We start from the raw sequence: 21,303 nt of genomic DNA, 5'->3' as shown, positions 1-21,303 counted from the left end.
CATCTACCTTCTCTCAGCCTTCCATATGGTCCAGCTCTCGCAGCCATACGTTACTACGAGGAACACCATTGCTTTAACTATGTGGACTTTTGTTGTCAGTGTGATGTCTCTGCTCTTAACTATTTTATCGAGATTTGTCATTGCTCTTCTTCCAAGGATTAAGCGTCTTCTGATTTCCTGACTGCAGTCAGCATCTGCAGTAATCTTCGCACCTAGAAATACAAAGTCTTTCACTGCTTCTACATTTTCTCCCTCTATTTGCCAGTTATCAATCAAGCTGGTTGCCATAATCTTGGTTTTTTTCAGGTTTAGCTGCAAGCCAGCTTTTGAACTTTCTTCTTTCACCTTCATCATAAGGCTCCTCAGTTCCTCTTCGCTTTCAGCCATTGAAGTGGTATCATCTGCATATCTGAGATATTAACCCCAGCCTTGGATTCCTCAAGCCCAGCATGTTGCATGATGTGTTCTGTGTACAAGTTGAATAGGTAGGGTGAGAGTATACAGCCCTGCCGTACTCCTTTCCCAATCTTAAACCAGTCCGTTGTTCTGTGGCCTGTTCTTACTGTTGCTACTTGGTCGTTATACAGATTCTTCAGGAGGCATACAAGATGACTTGGTATCCCCATACCACCAAGAACTTGCCACAATTTGTTATGGTCCACACAGTCAAAGGCTTTAGAATAGTCAATAAAACAGAAATAGATGTTTTTCTGAAACTCCCTGGCTTTTTCCGTTATCCAGCGGATATTGGCAATTTGGTCCCTAGTTCCTCTGCCTTTTCTAAACCCAGCTTGTACATCTGGCAATTCTCGCTCCATGAATTGCTGAAGTCTACCTTGCAGGATCTTGAGCATTACCTTACTGGCATGTGAAATGAGTGCCACTGTTCGATAGTTTGAACATTCTTTAGTGTTTCCCTTTTTTGGTACAGGGATATAAGTTGATTTTTTCCAATCTGATGGCCATTCTTGTGTTTTCCAAATTTGCTGGCATATAGCATGTACTACCTTGACAGCATCATCCTGCAAGATTTTGAACAGTTCAGCTGGGATGCTGTCGTCTCCTGCTGCCTTGTTATTAGCAATGCTTCTTAAGGCCCATTCAATCTCACCCTTCAGGATGTCAGGTTCTAGCTCACTGACCACACCGTCAAAGCTATCCCCGATATTGTTATCCTTCCTGTACAGGTCTTCCGTATATTCTTGCCACCTTTTCTTGATCTCTTCTTCTTCTGTTAGGTCCTTGCCATCTTTGTTTTTGATCATACCCATTTTTGCCTGGAATTTACCTCCAATGTTTCTAATGTTCTGGAAGAGGTCTCTTGTCCTTCCTATTCTATTGTCTTCTTCCACTTCCACACATTGCTTGTTTAAAAATAATTCCTTATCTCTTCTGGCTAACCTCTGGAATTTTGCATTTAATTGGGCATATCTCCCCCTATCACTGTTGCCTTTTGCTTTCCTTCTTTCTTGGGCTACTTCTAGTGTCTCAGCAGACAGCCACTTTGCCTTCTTGGTTTTCTCTTTCTTTGGGATGTATTTTGTTGCCGCCTCCTGAACAATGTTGCAAACTTCTGTCCATAGATCTTCTGGGACCCTATCTACTAAGTCCAGTCCCTTAAAACAATTCTTCACCTCCACTGCATATTCCTTAGGAATATTAGTGAGCTCATATCTAGCTGATCTGTGGGTCTTCCCTAATCTCTTTAGTCTGATCCTAAATTGTGCAAGAAGAAGTTCGTGATCCGAACTACAGTCAGCTCCAGGTCTTGTTTTTACCGACTGTATAGATGTCCGCCACCTTTGGCTGCAAAGGATGTAGTCAATCTGATTTCGGTGTTGTCCGTCTGGTGAAGTCCATGTATAAAGCCATCTCTTAGGTTGTTGGAAGAGAGTGTTTGTTATGCAGAGTGAGTTGTCTTGGCAAAATTCTATCAGCCTATGTCCTGCTTCGTTTTGTTCTCCCAGGCCATGCTTACCTGTAATTCCAGGTGTCATTTGACTGCCCGCCTTAGCATTCCAGTCTCCCGTGATGAAAATAACATCTCTTTTAGGCGTGTTGTCCAGTAGGTGCTGCAGATCCTCATAGAACTGCTCTACTTCAGCTTCTTCAGCATCTTGTGGTTGGGGCGTATATTTGGATCACTGTGATGTTAGATGGCTTGCCCTGAATTCGAATTGAGATCATTCTATCGTTTTTTGGATTGTATCCAAGCACTGCTTTAGCCACTTTACTATTAATTATGAAGGCTACTCCATTTCTTCTGTGGTCCTCTTGTCCACAGTAGTAGATCTCGTGGTCATTTGATGTGAAGTGGCCCATTCCAGTCCATTTCAGTTCACTAATGCCCAAAATGTCTATCTTTAATCTGGACATCTCACCAATAACCACATCCAATTTGCCCTGGCTCATAGATCTTACATTCCAGGTTCCAATGGTGTGTTGATCCTTTAAACATTGGATTCGTCGTTCATCACCAGCACCGTTGGCCGCTAGCCGTCCTTTCGGCTTTGAGCTAGCTGCGTCATCACGTCTGGGGCTAGTTGAACTCATCCTCTGTTCCTCCCCAGTAGCATTTTGACCATCTTCCGACCTGGGGGTCTCATCTTCTGATGGTATACCGACAAATATCTGGTTGTACTGATCCATTTAGTTTTCACGGCAAGAATACTGGGGTGGGTTGCCATTACCTTCCCCAGGGATCGCATTTAGTCTGACCTCTCTGTCACGACCTTCCCGTCTTGGGTGGCCCTTCACGGTTTAGCTCATGGCATCACTGAGGTGCTGAAGCTCCAGCACCACAGCAAGGTAATGATCCTTTGCTGAAGATTATTATTATTTAATAATAATAGTTGAAGTAGTTAGAAGTTAGGTTAGTTCCTTCCCTGTTAATGTTCTGGAAGTTCCTTAAGACCGGGCTATGTCATCAGGCCTGTGGGTTCCAGGGGACCGGTGAGGTCTTGAGGTGACTCCATTACTGTGGTTAACATTTACTCTCTCTTGTGCCTTGTGGTTTTTATATATTTATTGTTTTATTAAGTGCTGTATGCCACCCAGAGTGATTTTTTTGTGAGATGTGTGGCCATATAAATTTGACAAAGAAACAAACAAATAAAGCATTTATTAAATATCATAAATGTTTGGGAGGGTGATGAACAATCTGAAACTTCATGAAGGAGTCAATGAGCTGAAGAGTTTGGGGCCCCCATTCTAGCACACTGTGCCTTGCAACATCTGCCCCATTAATTCATCAGCATTCCAATTTCCAGCCGATATTAGGGTTTATAAGTGGATGTTCCACTGACTGTTCCCCTCTGCAGCTTTCCCAAAGCAGGTATTCGGGACAAATGGGAAGCTGCAGGGGGGAGGAAATCTCTCTCTCTCTCTCTCTCTCTCTCTCTCACACACACACACACACACACACACACAGTGTTAAACAGCCAGGACAGTCAGTGGAACATCCACTTATAAACCCTAATATCGGCTGGAAATTATTCCATGCTGGGTATTAGTCATTTTGAGCGCTAAAGGGATCAAGGTTTGGGGGATGGTTTTCTTGGGCAAAATTATTGCTAAGCTGAGCAAAATCTTTAGGTATGGAACAGGAGCTTGAGGTACTAGAGGGCATATGACACACATGGTAATGCATTTTGGCTTGGCATTTAAAATTAATTTAATTTAAATATATTTATATTTATTCTCTAGTCATGTGTTTAATAATCTTCCCTTGTTATATTATTAACTTTAAGAGGTCTCTGGATATCTGTGTTAAACCATAGTTCACTTATCCACAATAAGCCACAGTTTTACACTCTAAGTGGGTTCAGACCACACACCATGGTTACGAAATCACAGGAGTTGCAATTCACGCTAACCAGTCAATAAGCAAGCCACAATCTGGCTTAGTCGGATGACAGAACGCAGCTCTGGAGCGCCGGGTGGTCGCGAGAAGAAACCCGAGGGTAGTTGGGCGATTCGATCAATCTCACGGCAGGATCTCTGGGTATCTTTACCAAGGGTTAACTGAGGTCAGGAGCGGCACCGATCACCAGACATGTTCCACACGTGCCACAGACACCCGGGCTGCTTCAGCGCAGGAACTAGAACGGGGAGCCGGTTTCAGCTTTGCGCGTGCGTGCGAGACAGACCTGCGACGCAAAACAAGCGTAGGGCAAACTGGGGCCGGAGGAGGAGGTCGGAGTTACGGTGGCCTGGTTGGTTCGTACGGCGCCTGCGTGTTGCGGTGTTTGTGCATTTTGGCTGCGCGGCGGCGGCGGCGGCGGCGTCTTCGGGGGAGGGGGGGGAAGATGGCGGCGTCCTCGTTGGAGCAGAAGCTGTCCCGCTTGGAGGCCAAGCTGAAACAGGAGAACAGGGAGGCCCGCCGGCGCATCGACCTCAACCTGGAGATCAGTCCGGCCCGGGCTCGGCCTAGTAAGGGAGGGGTTGAGTGGAGGAGTTCCTTGGGAAGGGGCCCTGCCTGGCTATCGCGGGCCCAGTTTGGAAGGCGCTTGGAGACCGACGGGTTGGGGGAAGGGAGATGCCGCCAAGGGGGCGGGAGGGACGGGGCAAAGGGGAAGGAGCCGAAGCCAAGGCCTGTTTCCCTCGGCGTGGAGGGAGGGGGCGTCCACGAGCCCTTGTTGAGGAAGGAAGCTGGGAAAGTGGAAGCCCAGGAGCTGAGTCTTGAGGTAGAAAGAAAAATAAGGAAAAGAGTGGGAGGGAGGAGTTTGTAGAAAGAGATGTGTACGATGGGTGGAAGTCCCTAAGATGGCCTGGTGTGGGTTATGAGGTCCCTGAAGCCCAGTGCCAAAGCTTTTCACGAGGTAAAGGTAAAGAATTGACCCGGGGGGGGGGGGCACATGGACACATCCAAGGTTTTTAAACAATTGGGGTTGCAATAAACTAGGTACATGGGCTGGATTCACAGAATACATTAGGCTGATTTATGGTTGTCTGATTTATAGTTCGGTGAGCACATGAACGTGGGCTGTGTTCACATCTGTGAAAGATCAGTTGGGGCACAGGGAGAACCTGGAGATGTTGTGCAGATGAATTATTTTAAAAAACGGACCATGAAAGGATCACACTAAGGCCTAACAGATTCTTTTGATGTGGAGTGGGGAGGAATGAAACTGCTGGATTGAGAATGCTTTTAAAGCTCAGTTGTGTGCTCAAAGATACTTAGAGTCTATCTGCAGGATTGGTGCCTCTTTATGTTTGGAAACAGTGAGACTAGTTCCAAGCTAAATATAGGATGTTTTGTATACGGTGCTTACAAGATTCTGACTTGGTTCTCACCAAGTCTAAGACTTAGCTGTTATACTGCATACTCACAACATTCTAAGCTTAGGTATTTTTTAAAATTCCATATTGGGTTGGTTTTGGATGGTGGTAATGGTAATTCTTTGTATTGTGTAAACTCAGAAAATGGGTGAATTTGTTAAGCAGGATAAAGATTTTGTTTGAATCCAGACAGTAATCAGGTTAAGTATGATACCTAGGTCTTGTAGTTTTAAGTTAAAACTAAAAGCTTGTTTCACCTACATTTAGTTTCGTTTGTATTTTTATTCATTTCCAGAACAACTGCTAGACATCCTCCATTGCGTTTTGGCATATTGTCCTTTCCTTGCCTAATTCTTTGCGGGCAACGCTGATAAATATAGTATCCACACACATCTGCCAATGATAGAACTGACTCAGAATATTAGGAGAATTATACTGGATTAGATGACTGTTCTACTCCATCTTTCTTTTCAAGTGTTTGGCCAGCCCAGATGCCCATAGAAAGCCCACATATAGTATAGTAGCATCTGCATGCCTGTATTCCCCAGCAAACCATTATTCCTAAGAACCCACCATGTAGGTTCATTGGATGACCCTGAATTCCTTTTCTATTTTTTCTGCATGTTGCATACATTTATACATGTCCATCATGTTCTACCTTACCTGCTGTTTTTCTGACTTGAAAAGTTTCAACTCTTATAAGATTTCCACATATGGATTTGTTCCAAGCCCTTAATCTGTTTGAATTGGCCAGAATGTCACAACAATGGCAGATCATACAGTGCCAGTTTCATTTTTGAGGCTCATTTGAGGTAAACCCACCTAAAATCTCAGCTTTTTCATCATTAGCCATACTAGTTGGGAATCTTATGAGGAAAGATCCTGGTTGGGTCATTCTTGTGTGGAAGGGTACTGTGTTCACACAGTTGCTATGCATATAAATCTATCCACATATGTGACTGCCATATGGATGGCAGTTGCATCAAATATATATATCAGTAGCTATCCCTCTTAGCTATGCAAATCCCATAGGAGTTTTTGAATTTCCCTCTTAGGTAGCAGTTTCAGATCCAGGTTGACCTAGGTATGGATGTGCTTAGTTAATCCCTGTTTAGATCTACTTGGTCATTTTAGAATCTTGTATGGTTATCACTCATGATAGGTTGTGTTGATAGATGTCTTCAAAAATGCCTTAAGAGTGTTTCCAAATCTGAACAGAGAAACAATAAAATTATGCCTCCACCCCTACTGTGAGTTTTACTGTAACTTTATTGTAATATAATGTAACATAGCTAATGGCATAATAGAAACAAATAGCTTGGTCTCCTCCTAGACTAAAAGACTAGGTGACCTTCCTCATTGCCCATTGCTGTACTATTATCTAATAAATTACAGTGGGCAACTTTCCCAGGCTGGGGCTGCAAATTGCTCTCCTGACCAGCAAGAGGGCTGCAGGTTGTTATTGGAATGATGGAAATGGTACAAAAAAAGGGGTGGAGCAAATCTTTGGCTTGGGTTGGGGGTGTTAAGTGTGGGAATAGGAGCAGGAAACATCTGGGAAGCGAGCAACTCACATTTCTACTTTTAAAATCCTCTTTCCAAAATGATTGAAAATGCCGCCACTGAAATTTGAGAGCAAAATTTTAGGTGGTTTCCCTTTCAGAGGCCAGCAGCGCAGATTCTTATTTTTGCAGGGGAGGGGACCCAAAAAATAATTTCACAGAAAATTATTTTTTCCAACAAAATTCGAGCGGTCCTCTCTCTGGGTGCTGAGGGGTACATGTGGATCGTCCAGTCTTGTAATAGTTAATTCACTGAAAACCTAGAGTGGAAGAAGCCTTGCAGAATATAAGCAATGATAGATGTGCCTTGGTTTTCTGAAACAGAATAAGGCAAGAAATTTCTTAAATAGCTTTGTTTATTTATTTGTTAGATTTATATTCTGAATTTCCTCCATAAGGTCAAGTTGGCTTACATAGGGATTTTATTTCATTTTATCCCCACAAGCCTGTGAGGGGTTGTCTGAGAGACTGATTGGCTGAAAGTCACCCAGTGAATTTCCATGGTTAAAAGTGGACTGGAACCTGGGTCTCTTTGGTCCTAGTCCAACACCTTTTGAAATGAGGGCAGACTTAAAAGGAGAAACAATATTTATGAAGTGTTTCAAATTCAGGATACCAACTAAGACTATGTATGCATTCCTGCCACATTTTTTCTGGTATCATGTGGCATCTCCTTCATGCCCCACATGCTCTGAAGCACCTTTTCAGTTTGAGTCTGAAGCACTTCATTGCCCTAATAACTACAGATAGTTAGAGAAATACAAGCATCCTAGTCTGAAATTTCTTTGGAGTGATGGTTCTTAATATGCAGAATAAACTGATTTGGTTGAGTTTCTTTTTCTGTTTTCAGGTCTGTCAGACCTTTTTGTTTTGATCTGCAAAAGCAATATGAAGCCGTAATTTAATTGATAAATTTCCCTTAGTTCTTTAGTTTCCAATAGAGAATGCTTGGATTCTGAACCTTGTTTCTTTTTAGTTGTCAGTTACATAGTGTATTTGTAAATGTGGATGTTATTGCTACTCCTTTTAGAATCTGATGATAAATTGCTAATGTCAGTTTCCTAGTGATTGTTAGTTTCTGGTAGAAGAAAGGAACTTTAAGAACAGAGTAGAATATATTCTATCCATACACAAAGCCCTACTTGGAAAGGGCCTATCTGAAACTAAAGAAAATTACTGCTAGGCAGTTCAGGATTATATAACAACAGCTCTAATAAACTGAGTCAGTCTAACCAATGGACAGTGATCATGACAATTGTGGTCCAGAATAACTGGAAAGCACTGAATCATCCCTTATCAATATCAGACTCAAATTGTTACTGGAGTGTGATTACTGTAATCCCATGCCAGAATGCTTGCAGCTTGAGATAATGGGAATTGTATCCAATATCTGGAGGTCTAAAATTGGGAGTGACTGAGTCAGGTGGTCCAATTCAGATTGTCCAGTTCAGTGAAAGGCTAGTTTATATTCCTCCTAGCAAAATAAATATGTTTTACTATATTTTTTTATCATTTAAGGACAAAGTCAGATCTTTATTAGAATGCTACATTTGTGTTTATCTTTTTATAGTTCTGTCAGTGTTCCTGCATAATTCTTTCAACAATAATAAGACATCCTTGTAATAAATCTATGGATTTTTTCTCATTTTAAAGGCTAGGGGTTACTGTTTAAAGGCTTGCTTAGTGCCCCTTAGTGAGCTGCCTGTGTTTAAGTGGTCAAATATTGATGCATCTCTGATGTCTGTTCTCTTGAAGCAAAACTTTGGTGATGTTTTCTGTACCTAATTATCTTAAATGTTTATGGTAGTTATGAATTACTTTCAGAAAATCAAAAGTGTAAATACACTTTTATACTATCTTCAGGTGAGGGGATAAAGGAAAAATAGAATCAAATAGACTATTATTAGTGTCTGAGCACTTCTTGTAGTAGCAGGTTTTGATAGCTAACAATAGTGTTTGGTGGGTATAAACTAGATAAAAATGGATGGACAAATCAGGTTTAGAAATGGAGGACAATTAACTATTCAAAACTTCAAAATTTATATTAATATGAATTGAAAATAAATTTTAATTCTGTTTTTGCTTTTAGTTAAGATGATCTAAATGACTTTCCAGTATAGAGGTCTATGAATACATTTTATATCAGAGAAATATGTGTGCTCAATGCTAAGCTTTCACAAATAACATATAACTTTCCTAGATACCTAGGAATTTAAAAATTCTTGTGCTGCAGTGGTACTTAACACATTGAAGCAGAAGTTTGGAATTTAGTTAGCAATCCTTATTCTTGGTAGTTAACTTTGCCACTAAATGTTAAAAGGATTTTATGTAAGTCCTACTGATATATAAGAAGAGTTTTGAGTAGAGTAAAGTTTGGTGCTTGTTTTATTTCATAACCAAGGTAATCCAACATGCAGCATGTCAGTGTGAAAAAGTACTTCCCTCCCTAGTTCAACCAATTCAGTTAAAAAATTAACTAGGGTCAGTTGTGGGAATACTTCAATAAACAATCAGAGTTGATTGCACCAGTTCTGCCTTATACGAATCTCAGAAACCTCCCCTCACCACACAGATTCTAGAGAAATATCATGGCCAACTCAAAAGAAATTTCTGAAGGCCTCCATAAAAATGTCATTGGTACCCATCAGTCTACAAAAGTTCTGGAGCTCCATCAATTCACAGTTAGAAAGGTATGATCTTGATGAATAATAGTGATCTTCCAAGAATAGCTGTCCTGTCAAAACCATTCCAAGGGCACAACATAGAATCATCCACAAAATCACAAAGAACCTCAGAGCAATATCCGGGGATCTGCAGGCTGCTGTCATCTTAGCTAAATCAGTGATTATTTTTTAATTTATTTTAATTTATTTATTTTCTATCCTGCTTTTATTATTTTTATAAATACTTCAAGGTGGCTAACATACCTAATACTTCTTCCTCCTCCTATTTTCCCCACATCAACAACCCTGTGAGGTGAGTTGGGCTGAGAGAGAGGGACTGGCCCAAGGTCACTCAGCTGGCTTTCATGCCAAAGGTGGGACTAGAACTCCCAGTCTCCTGGTTTCTAGCCCGTTGCCTTAACCACTAAACCAATCTGGCTCTACATGATCATGGTAACATAATGTTATGTTCATGTAACATAATGTGTTACATGAACATAACATTATGTTACCATAACATAATTCATACCAGTGTTCGTGGTAACATAATCTGAAAAGTACGGAAAAAAAATGGAATTCATGAGATTAGCAAGGCAAAAGCCATTCCTCACTAAGAAGAACATTGATGCTCTTCTCATGTTTGCCAGAAAAGCATCTGGGTGATCCTGTAGACTTCTGAAGGGTTGCTCTATAGACATATGAGTAAAGAATTGGAACTTTTCAGGCTATACTGTGTGTGTGCTGTTATGCCTGTCAGAAACCAAATACTTGATTCCATAGTTGTCATAATTTGGAAATGCTTCACTGTTTTCTGAGTGGCTTGCTGTCACTGAAGGAAGCATGAATTCTGTCCTGTATCAGAGAATTTTAACGGACTAATAGGCCATCTGTCCACCCGCTGAAACTGAAGTGCAAGTGCATCGTGCAACATGATAGTGATCTCAAACATACAGGTCTACAAGAGAATGATTGAAGAACAGTATCATTTTGGAATAGTACAGTCAAAATCCCATTGAAATGTAATGGCAGGACTGAAATGAGCAGTTTGTGATAGAAACCCCTCAAGTTGAATTGAAGCAGTTTGACATGGAGGAATGGATCAGGATGGAACAGCAATATGAGAGACTGATCACCAGTTAAAGGAAGCATTTGGTTGTAGTTATTGTAGCTAAAGGTAATATAGATACTGAATCCAAGGGTGTGATTACTTTTTCACACTGGCATACCATGTGTTTGATTCATGCTTATGAAATATATGAAACAAAAGCAAAATGCTAGTGTTACTGTAAAAGTTGCAGATCACTCAGTCTCCCTTTATATAACAGTAGGGCCCATAAGAAGCCCAGATAACATTCTGAGAAAAAGAGGTGCAACAATTCAGAAAATCCAGAAGGGGAGAAATATTTTTTCATATCATTGTGAAGTGGTAGAACATGTTGTTGATGAAGTTCTAATAAATAGGTTCTGTCTAGGAAGGAAAGAAGAAAGACCATTGAAAGGAATGTTACCATGTAGGGAGATGAAATCTACAGAGATTAAAGGAACAGCGCTCATAAATATAATGGAGGAAGAAATTGATCCTTCACTTGTTTGATAAAACTGTAGAGCAAATTCTTCATTTGTTTGATACATCTCATTTTCACCCTTCTGTCCCCTTTGTTGATTTCTCCCTACCTGAATTTCCTGAATTCCTTGTCCTGAAATTGATTTGAACATGAATTATTTTCATTTTGATGATTTGACTGTTTCTGTTGTGATTTATCGTGTTTTTTTCTTCCTTTTCCCAATCCAGTTATTGTGATCACTCTAAGCCCTGCTCCCGCTCCATCCCAACGTGCAGGTACCAGAACTTTTTATCATCGCAGCTTGGATTTCTTGCATCATTTATCTAATGCTTCTTTCAACTGCATAGAATTGCCACTCTTCTGCTTCTGTTCCAAATGTGTGTCTGACCCCGCTTCTTTCCCACTGTGGTATTTTCCTTTACTAGCCTTTATCTAGCCTAACTTGTCATGACTGGCTAGACAAAGCAATGCATAAAGCCATGCATGAGAACGTGTTTTGATTGTCCACAGCTGCATTAGTTGCTTAGCACCTTCCTTTACTGATTATGTCAAAGCACTTTATGAAAACAGGTAATATTTAAGTTATGTGTATGTTGGACCATGTCTTACCAACCTTCTTCCCTAGATCCGCTGCCAGATGCCTGGTGGAAAGTGGCAGAAATATAGATACAATGTGTATTAATATTTGGGGGTGGAAAAAGCAACTGCGTGTAGGAAAGCCAAGTAAGAATTTTCCGATGTGAAGTGCAGTTGTCTCGAAGTAGAACCTAGTAGCAAACTGTCAGTGCTGTTCAGTTGCTTAAGGGCAGAAAATCACGACTGTTCCTTTCATTAAGCACAACTCTAGCCAAGATTTAAAATGGGAGCAGAGCACCCCAGCCTTGGAACTTGGCAGAACATAAATTGCTTTAAGATTCCTAGGGCAAGTTAAAGAAACCTAAATTGAACAGTAGGCAGCATCGCACAACAGTATATGAGTTATGTTTTTGGTATTGCCTTGTAAGTGTTTGTATGATGTTGCATAAAGATATATTATCTTTGAAGGACTCTCTTCCTCAGAACTACCTTTATTTTATTGGCTGAGAACTTTTTAACAGAGTTAATGAAATTGAGGATTTCATGCCATACCTGCATAACTACAGCAGGAATTAGTGCTTGCTCTGAAGCAGAAATTAAATCCAGTTTTTGTTTCTAGTCTTTTCACGGTTTTGTGTGGTGGTAGAATTCTCTTCACAAAGAACTGCCCTTATTTGCTTTGTTGTTAGATTGACATTATACTTTAAATAATATTGTAGTGGTGGTATCTTTTATTGAAAGTTCTGGGTTAATCTGTTCCTGCATGCTCTAATGACTAAAGGCCATAGCACTGTGAGAGGGATTAACGTTGTAAATGTTCAGTTATTCATCTTGATTCAACTTGTCTTGCCAAATATTCTTTTTGGTTTATATAAAAGGACCTCTTCATTTTCTGCCTTAAGCTACTATAGCTGTGGATTGTGAAATAGCTACTGTGGTTTTTCCTATCCTAGAGGTAGCAGTCTTGAAAACACAGAAAGGCCAGCATGCTATTTGTCTTGGGGAAGCTTGCTTATTAGTGCTTTGAAGTCCCTCAGGATGGGAATGTGTTTAAATAGATTATCATCCAGGCCTTCCCAATTTTGCCTTACACTAGCTCTTACCTGTGCTGTTTTGCTTTGCCAGCTCTTCTTTGCAGATATAATCCAGCTGAATTTCTTACCTTTTTATTTTGAAATCAATATTAAATTAACTTTTTTTTGTAGAAGTATATTTTTAAAAATATGATTGCAAAAAGAAGGAAAGAAAGAACATATTTCTTAAGCACTAAACAAAGCTAATCTTACATATGGATGTCATGCTATACAATTAAATTTTTAATATTTAAATAATTTTAGTCAACAGTACAAAAATGGGATATTAAGCGTATAAATTCATATGCATAGTTAAAATTTCTTAGTTCAGATTAGTTTTCCAAACAGGATTCCTGGTGGTAAAATTCTTGTGCAAATATAGAAAAGAGAGATTAGTTCTTTACACCATTGAAAGAGAATGGGTGGCCTTCAAACATTGTAATTTCAACTTTATTTTATTATTTAAAAATGTCATATCCATTTCTTTTGTCATCCTTTTAATTTCCAAGCCATTGATATATATGTGAGCACTTTGTGAAACACATCTTTTAATCACCACATCTCCAACAATTAGTTGAATCCACCAAATTTTTCCTAAAAGATGTACAGTATAAAGTTTCACTCTCCATAAAATAATATTTTTGTTGAATTGTATTTTTAAATCTGTAGAAACGTGAGATATAGATAACAAAATGATATTTCACTGACGTTCATGAACCAAACGCTTCTGTTCCTTTGCCTGTGCCTCCCTATATGTGTATAAGTTTACATGTGCACATGATTGGCTAAGAGACATAATTGTCTAAAATATATGTACTTCAGACAGTTAAATTCTGACTAAACCTAATCATGCTATTTGAGCAACATGTAGCAAGGTAGATAGAACCCAAATTCCTTGTTTGCTCCAGGTTTTGAGCTGCATTTTGTTTTAGTCCTTTATTTTCTTTATTGAAATACTTGATTTCCATTTTTTCCCCAAATGTGAGTGACTGGAGAGACTTCAGTTTGGAAATCTGTTGTGATTGCAGAAAAAAGTTTGAAAATGTAATCAATATGCTGTTTTGATGCCCCCAAAGTAAAAGACAAACAATACATTGTCAGTGAATTATTTTACAAGCAGGTTGGTAGAGAAGGAAATCTTGCTGATACTAATAGGTGGAACTGGCAGAATCACACTCACTTTATCACTTCAAGTATATTGCCAGTCATTACCTTTACATTCTAACCTGGACTACCGTACATAGGAAGTCATGCTTAAAACAACATAGATCTAAAAATCAACCTTTCTTACTAGAGGATTGAATGAAGCAAACAATGTATTTCTTATTTATAAAACAATCAGCTCTTTGGGACTTGATTGGATTACTTCTGCTTTGTATAAATAAATCTTGATGAAATAGATACAACAGAACACTGCTCTGGTTCATATTGCTATACAATTCTATCCCTCCTTTTATATAAACTCTCTGGGGCAATCTTGGCCAATCATGAAAAGCTAAACAGGATTACACCCAGTTAGCACTTGGATAGAAGATCATTAGGAAATGGCTGTAGGCTAGACTGGAAAGTTGAAAGAGGACAAGGTCCAACCACTTCCACATTGTTGCCAAGAAAACTACTTTGACAGATCTATGGTGTCACCAAGAGTTGAGCATGACTCAAATAAGGTTTTATCTTATTTATACAGAATATTGTTGCTTGAATCCCAAAGGAATCAAGGTATGCAGTGATGAATAATAAATTTTGGGGGGTTAAAAATGTGTGCCACCTGCTGTTTTTCTCTATTTCTGGTAAACTTATCAGTTGTTAGAAAATGTTTCACAGTAGTCATTCTTTTAACTACTAGTTCTTAAAACTTGTAGTCCACGATAAAGATCTCAGGTCCAAGCAATTCTGGTGGTGCTGCTGATGCTCTGAATTTGTAATTGGAATATGGATTTTAGTTGTGTGCAGACAAACAAAATATGCTAACCTGGAACTCTTGTTCTTTGAATTACAAGATGATATATTCAAAGATTAATATTTGTACATCTTTTTGTCTGTGACAACAATTTAATTTGTTGTATCAAATAGCAATTGTTGATTATAAATTGCATTCCAGATGTACATTCCCCCCCCCCCCATGGCACAGGAAAACTGAACAGTTTGAATTTGTGGTATTAACACAAAGCAAGGAAGGCTACTTTTGCTTAGCAAAATTGCCTGTTTAGAAAGTAAAACAGAGTCCCCTTTTTGGGAGAGATGGGCAGTGATATAAATTTGAAATAGAAATAAATTAAATGAATAAATAGGGGGATGCTTTGCTAGAACTCTTTCTCTGAGGTTCTTCAGAAAGTTCATATAGCTTTTGGTTATCTGCAGTAATTTGATCCCACCTGTTAGGAGAGCAGACAGAATTTGCATTTAGGGAAGTAAGACTGTAGGAAAAGTATGTTAGGGATGGGGGATAGAGGTTAAGAAAAAATTGTGGTAGCAAACATTTATAAAGTAATTTGTTTTGTTATTTTTGCTCTTACAGTTTCATCATCATTAAAACATAGGGCCACTTTTCATACTGCAGCTTTATTCAGATGCTGCTTGACTTTTGTCTGCTTAGAGAGACCTTTAGATCACTGAACAGTCTATAACCTCAAAGAATCAGTTGCTTCCAAAATGATCTTTGAAAAGAGTTGTACTAGATTTTAGATTTTAACTTATATCAAAATGTCTATTTAACTCAGCTCATATTAGTTCATGCAAAAAAATAATACAAAATAAATTCCAAGTTCTAAGATACAGGATACACTTTCCATATCTGGACTTTTGGTATAGTAGTTTCTTCAAATTTTCCAGTTTTTTACAAAGATATTTTTAAATGATAAAATGGCATTAGATAGTGTACCATCTGAAAGTATAACTGGGGTCACAAGAGCAAATTCAGTACAATCATGTGTTATTGATCAGTGTGCTTGAGGGATTCAACAATTAGCTTTGTGTTGTGCACCAGTTGCGCCCGTTCCTGGATCAGGAGGCTCTGCTCACAGCCACACATGTCCTGGTCACCTCTAAAATGGACTACTGTAATGCGCTCTACATGGGGCTGCCCTTGAAGAGTATCCAGAAGCTTCAACTGGTACAGAATGCAGCGGCATGGGCAGTTATGTATGCCCCTAGAAGAACACATATTACATCTTCGCTCCACAAAGTGCATTGGCTGCCACTTTGCTTCTGGGTCTAATTCAAGGTGCTGGTTTTGACCTTTAAAGCCCTTCGTGGCTTGGGACTGGGTTACCTGAGGGACCGCCTCTCCCCGATTACATCAGCCCATCACATTAGATCTGGCAGAAAAGGCACGCTGCGGGTACCATCTGCCAGGGACTTACATTTGGTGGGTCCCAGGAGGTGGGCCTTCTCTGCTGTGGCCCCCACCTTGTGGAACATTCGCCCCCCAGAGGTTAGGTTGGCTCCATCCCTCTTGATGCTCCAGAAGTCCCTCAAGAGGTGGTTATGTCATCAGGCCTGAGGTTTGAGGTGGATATATTCACTCTGTCCATGCCTGGGGTTTGTATATTTTAATTTTAATAATGTTTAATTTTTTATATTTTTATATGATTGTTTTTATATACATGTTGTTGTTTTATTATTGTATGCTGCCCAGAGTCACTTCTGGTGAGATGAGTGGCCATATAAATTTGACAAATAAATAAACCTTACACACCTTAGAGCATATTTTTCATGGATTCCAGGTGCCTGCTTCTTTCTTGATTTCTACTAGCACTGCCTATTTTCCCCATGATAGTCAGTGAACAGTAACATTTTCCGTTTTTGCAGAAAACAACAAGGCAACAGAAATTACATAGTTATAATGAATTTACATCGTCCTGATTTCCACTGAATTCGTAGTTCACTGTTCCTGCAAAGGACATCAGCTGGTCCTTGTAAAAATTACCCCATCACAATGTTCTTGAAATGTAGATGTTGAGGGATATAGCAGGTCACAATACGCAGATCTTCTGCAGTTGGTTAGAGGTGAGATTACAAGTCAGTAGCTTTTCAAAATGAGGTGGAGATTGAGGAATTATTTGCCTTCCTGTAAACAGGCTTTGTAGGCATTTGTAGAGGTGGTTATTCTTGTCATAATGTGAAAAGATTGACTTCTTCTCCCTCTTGCCAGGTCTGTTGCCTAGTCCATTTTCCTGTCATAAATATTCATTTAAAATAAACATAAAGCTACAGGAAACATTAAGTATAGGCTTAATTTTATTCTCTGTGTAAATGATTAGTCTTCTCTCTTTATCAGATATGCATTTTGGGGCATTTAATTTTGCTGTGGAGCTTGGTACAGCAGTGAAACATTTAAGTATCAGGAAAGAGCAGGTGAAAATCTTTGTCCCTAAATGTAGCAATATACACAGTTTGTGGAGCTTGGTGGTGTTTTTTTTTTTTTAACTCTTTAAGAGTTCATAGATGCCTTAAGTGCTAAGTATGTCAGTATAATCTTGGTGGCTGAAATGCCGTTGCAAGTTCTTTCAGTCATTTGAAGGAGATCAATCTCAGGAATAAGTATAATTTTATGTGAGTCCTGAACTTTGGGATGATGTAAATACTTAAATGTATCATCTTCAGAAATGTAAAAAAACGAAAGTATGTTCTTCCCATGAGTGGTGAATAATGGTTTTGATGTTGATGATGATGGTGATGATAATATGGGAACTAAATTACATTGAAAAGCAGTAGATTTCTCACTCGTATGTATTTTCTTAAGTCTCAGCATTAATATTGAAAAATTAATTGCCCTTTTAGTGCATGGATGTCAATCAAGATAGCTTTAATGTCACCTTATCTGGTATTTCAGAAATACCTGTTTCCCTGTGTCTCAAAACATTTATATTTTGCCACTGTTTTTGTATCAAGGTAACTTATTTAAAGTAGCTACGTCCCATTATCCTAATAGGTATTTCTTCATTTCTGATAGTTTCCTGGTTTTCCAAGTATTTACTATAGATAGTTACTATCAAATAAAACTCATATTTCTTTTGACCTCCAAATTTGTCCTTTTAAATATAGCAAATTAATTTTTCATATATGTTTTTTAAAAACAAATCTGTTCAGCACAAAGATGGGCAATTGTTGTTGTTCCTCATCTCCCAGCAGCTCCAGGAAGAGTGGCAAATTATGAGGAGTGCTTGGACTTGTGTTTTCAGCAGTAGCATCAGCAACATAAGTTGCCCATCCCAGGAAAATATTCCTTTCCTGCATTTCCAGATTTATCATCTTCAGTTGGTCATGTTCTTAAAAAAATAATTAGGAACAGCATCTAATATTAGGGCAAACTACATTAATGGAAAAAGAAATCTGCATGCACAGAATAGGCACGTTGAGGCTTAGATTCTTTGTGACACTCAATGGCCTTGGGTATGTGCAATTTTTAATGCAGTCAGTCCTAAGCGTACTTACTTAAATGTGTATCGTGTTGAATGTTTTAGGACTGCTTTTGGATGGATAGAGAATTGCACTTCAAAGCGAATATTTGTAGCTCAGGGTTGGACTGTGGAGTCCTTGGTGCTCTGTGAGCCTTGTTTTCTTGCAGACGTTTCATTGCCAGACTAGGCAACATCTTCAGTGGCAATGAAATGTCTGCAAGAAAACAACAAGGCTCACAGAGCGCTAAGGACTCCACAGAATTACACTTGCAAGAAGTCTAACTCTACAGGCTTCTGATTTTAGCTATCTAAAATCAGATAGTTTGGGGAGAGGTTTTATTCTAACAGTGTGATCATTTTGCGGCATAGATGTTTCATTGGAGAGATGTCAGGAAAACTGGCTTTTAGCCTATCATCTGGGAATGGTGTGGATTTAACTTCCCTTTTTTGGCTAGTTTTAGTGCTGTCATATTTTAGCTAACACTTATTTAAAATCTTATTTAAAAGGGACGCGGTGGCGCTGCGGGTTAAACCGCTGAGCTGTCGATCGGAAGGTCGGCGGTTCGAAACCGCGCGGCGGGGTGAGCTCCCGTTGCTCGTCCCAGCTCCTGCACACCAAGCAGTTCGAAAACATGCAAATGTGAGTAGATTAATTGGTACCGCTTCGGCGGGAAGGTAACGGCGTTCCGTGAGTCATGCTGGCCACATGACCCGGAAGTGTCCTATGGACAACACCGGCTCCAAGGCTTTGAAACGGAGATGAGCACCGCCCCCTAGAGTCGGACACGACTGGACTTTACGTCAAGGGAAACCTTTACCTTTAACCTATTTAAAATCTCAGTATCCCCTTCTTTGTTTAGAGAAAATAAACTATGGCAATGATCTTAACTGATTTGTGAAAATGCAAAATGTGCAGTTCACTTGCCTTGGTTATCACATGATCTGACCTTGATAATTCAAAGTAGGACAGGTCTAGAAAGACCATTGGAGTTCTGTCACATAACTAGCTATGCTAATTAAAATGTTCTTGGTGAATGCCCCATATCAGAATCCCCAGTGCTTGCTTGCATGCTTGCTTGCTTTGCTGCACTTCCACTCTCTGTGCTGTATCTGCTTATGCCCACCGATGTAACTTTCCTGCTTTGCTTTTTTTTTTCTCTCTGTTATGACTTGCTTCATGTCCTGTCCTCCCTCACCCACTAGGAGTATTTTGTTCCTTTTTAACATAACTTTTTCTTGAAACATACTGCAGTGAGTGACCTTTTCTTCAGCATGTTTTTCCCCTTTGCTGTGGGTTTCTTTTTGACAGATAGAGGCTTATCAGTTTGCATGATCAAGCTTTGAGTAGCATGCAAGCTTCTTGGATTGAGACCATGAGCATAGTATGGTATAAGAGTGGGTTTGTAGTTTTCAGATCTTTATAGTGTTTATCTGGATGCAGAGGGAGGTGAATAATAATGGAGTGACATGGAGCATAGCAATTATATTTGTTTAGTAACACGTCCACAAACATTAACATTTCTGGATTTTCTGAATTAAATTTTAATATCTACAATGAGGGTTTACAGTTGTACCTTCCTCCCCCTGATCTGTACATTATGCTTAATAATCCTTTGCTTTCATTGTGAGCATGCCATCTGATAAACAGGTAAAACTCTCTATCCTGGAGGGCTTTTGTTCAACTGAATCATACTAGTCAAGGTAATTCAGTTGAAGCTGGCTCGTACGGATTGTATTTGCAGGATGGGCTTAGTCATGATTAACCAAGGTTTCTTCAGCCCAGTTTTCTGGATTTATTTGCACATTGAATAATAAACTAACTTCATGAGCTGGATTCACATCACATACTGTGCTAAAATATTGTTAGTTTGTGGCTCATTGTGCCATGGGAACCCAGAAGTATGTTCTAAAAACTAGACATGGAAGAAAACACACACTTTAACCCAAGGTGATTACTTGTAGAAACATTGTCTTTGGATCGAAGAGGCTAAACTCAAAATTGCTTTTCTTTTCCATTTCAAAGACTGTGGTACTGGTTCTGTGAACCATTTTTCATGTTAAAAAGATAGTAGTGCAGGTCATTTACATTTCTACCATAACTTTACTTTTTACTGGAGTTACCAATTAATTGGCCAGTGGTTTTACCTCTATGCTAGACATTCATAAACAACAAATAATTAAAATATGCTGCTCAATTATAGGCGCAAGCAAAGTTATGTTGAACAGATTGTTGTTTCATGCAAAGGTGATATATATCTGAATGCCGATTCTTTGTATTTACCACACATGTATTTTATTATTGTATTTTCTTTTCTCTATTTTACCCTGGAATTAGATCCTGTATTTTATCTTTATTTTATTTTCTTTGATATGGCCGTAAGACTAATCAATTAATAAACTACTACTACTACTATCTAAATAAACCCCATGAGACACTCAGCCAATAGATTACAAGAAAGAAAAGAAAGCAAATATCTCTAAAATTTTATATGATGTGGTTTATAGTTCAGCAATATATAGAGGTGCTTATCTTTAGAGCTAAAAAGTCCCAAAGCCTATAACATTTCCAGATTGGGGTCTTCCCTTTCCTGAACTTTTTCCAGCTCTGTCCTTTTTGAAGTGTGGTAACTGGAACTGTATATAGCATTCCAATGTGGTCACATTATAGAGTCATATACAGGTAGTCTTCACTTAATGACCATTTGTTCAGTGACCGTTTGAAATTATGACAGTGCTGAAAAAATGGTCTTACAACCTGTGCCTGAAATTACGACTGTTGCAGCACTCCTGCAGTCACGTGATCAAAATTCGGGCATTTGGCAGCCTGCCCGCATTTACCACTGCAAGGGTGCTTCGACTCCCCCCACCCATCTCCTCCCACCTCTGCCCTTTTGGAAGCCCTGCAACCTGCCTTGCGGGGCGGGAAGCCCACCCACACGGCGCGAGGCGTCCTGTCCCGCCCGCGTGGGCACGAGGCCACCAATAGCAAGCCCCACCCTCCCCAGCCTGCACTCCTTCACCCAGCTGCCTCCTCTCCCAGTTCCCCGCACCCACCTTTTGCCTTTTTCTCCCAGCAGAAGTGGCTGGCTGCCTTTGTGAGTCCTTTTCAGACTCAGCTTCTCCGGGTAACGTTGTTTCTTCCACGTGGCTCCCTTCAGAACGCTATCTTCTCATCTTACCCT

General features: G+C 39.6%; 1 protein-coding gene across 2 annotated transcripts in view; it reads left to right on the top strand.

Annotated features, from left to right (window-relative positions):
- The first annotated feature begins 4,288 nt into the window (after positions 1-4,288).
- MAP2K7 (mitogen-activated protein kinase kinase 7) overlaps positions 4,289-21,303 on the top strand; it is a 37,305-nt gene continuing 20,290 nt past the window's right edge. The window contains exons 1-2 of one of the 2 annotated variants that reach the window (XM_063292508.1): positions 4,289-4,431; positions 11,298-11,345. In XM_063292508.1, coding sequence (XP_063148578.1) covers positions 4,308-4,431; positions 11,298-11,345 — 172 coding nt within the window. In that variant the 5' untranslated portion in view covers positions 4,289-4,307. The remainder of the gene's footprint in view (positions 4,432-11,297; positions 11,346-21,303) is intronic. The other variant, XM_063292509.1, reaches the window with a different exon arrangement.

Source organism: Candoia aspera, chromosome 2 (genome assembly GCF_035149785.1).
Source record: "Candoia aspera isolate rCanAsp1 chromosome 2, rCanAsp1.hap2, whole genome shotgun sequence".
In the NCBI taxonomy this organism is placed as follows: Eukaryota; Metazoa; Chordata; class Lepidosauria; order Squamata; family Boidae; genus Candoia; species Candoia aspera.
The sequence above is the reverse complement of the archived record's forward strand: the minus strand, read 5'-3'. Positions and strand labels throughout refer to the sequence as shown.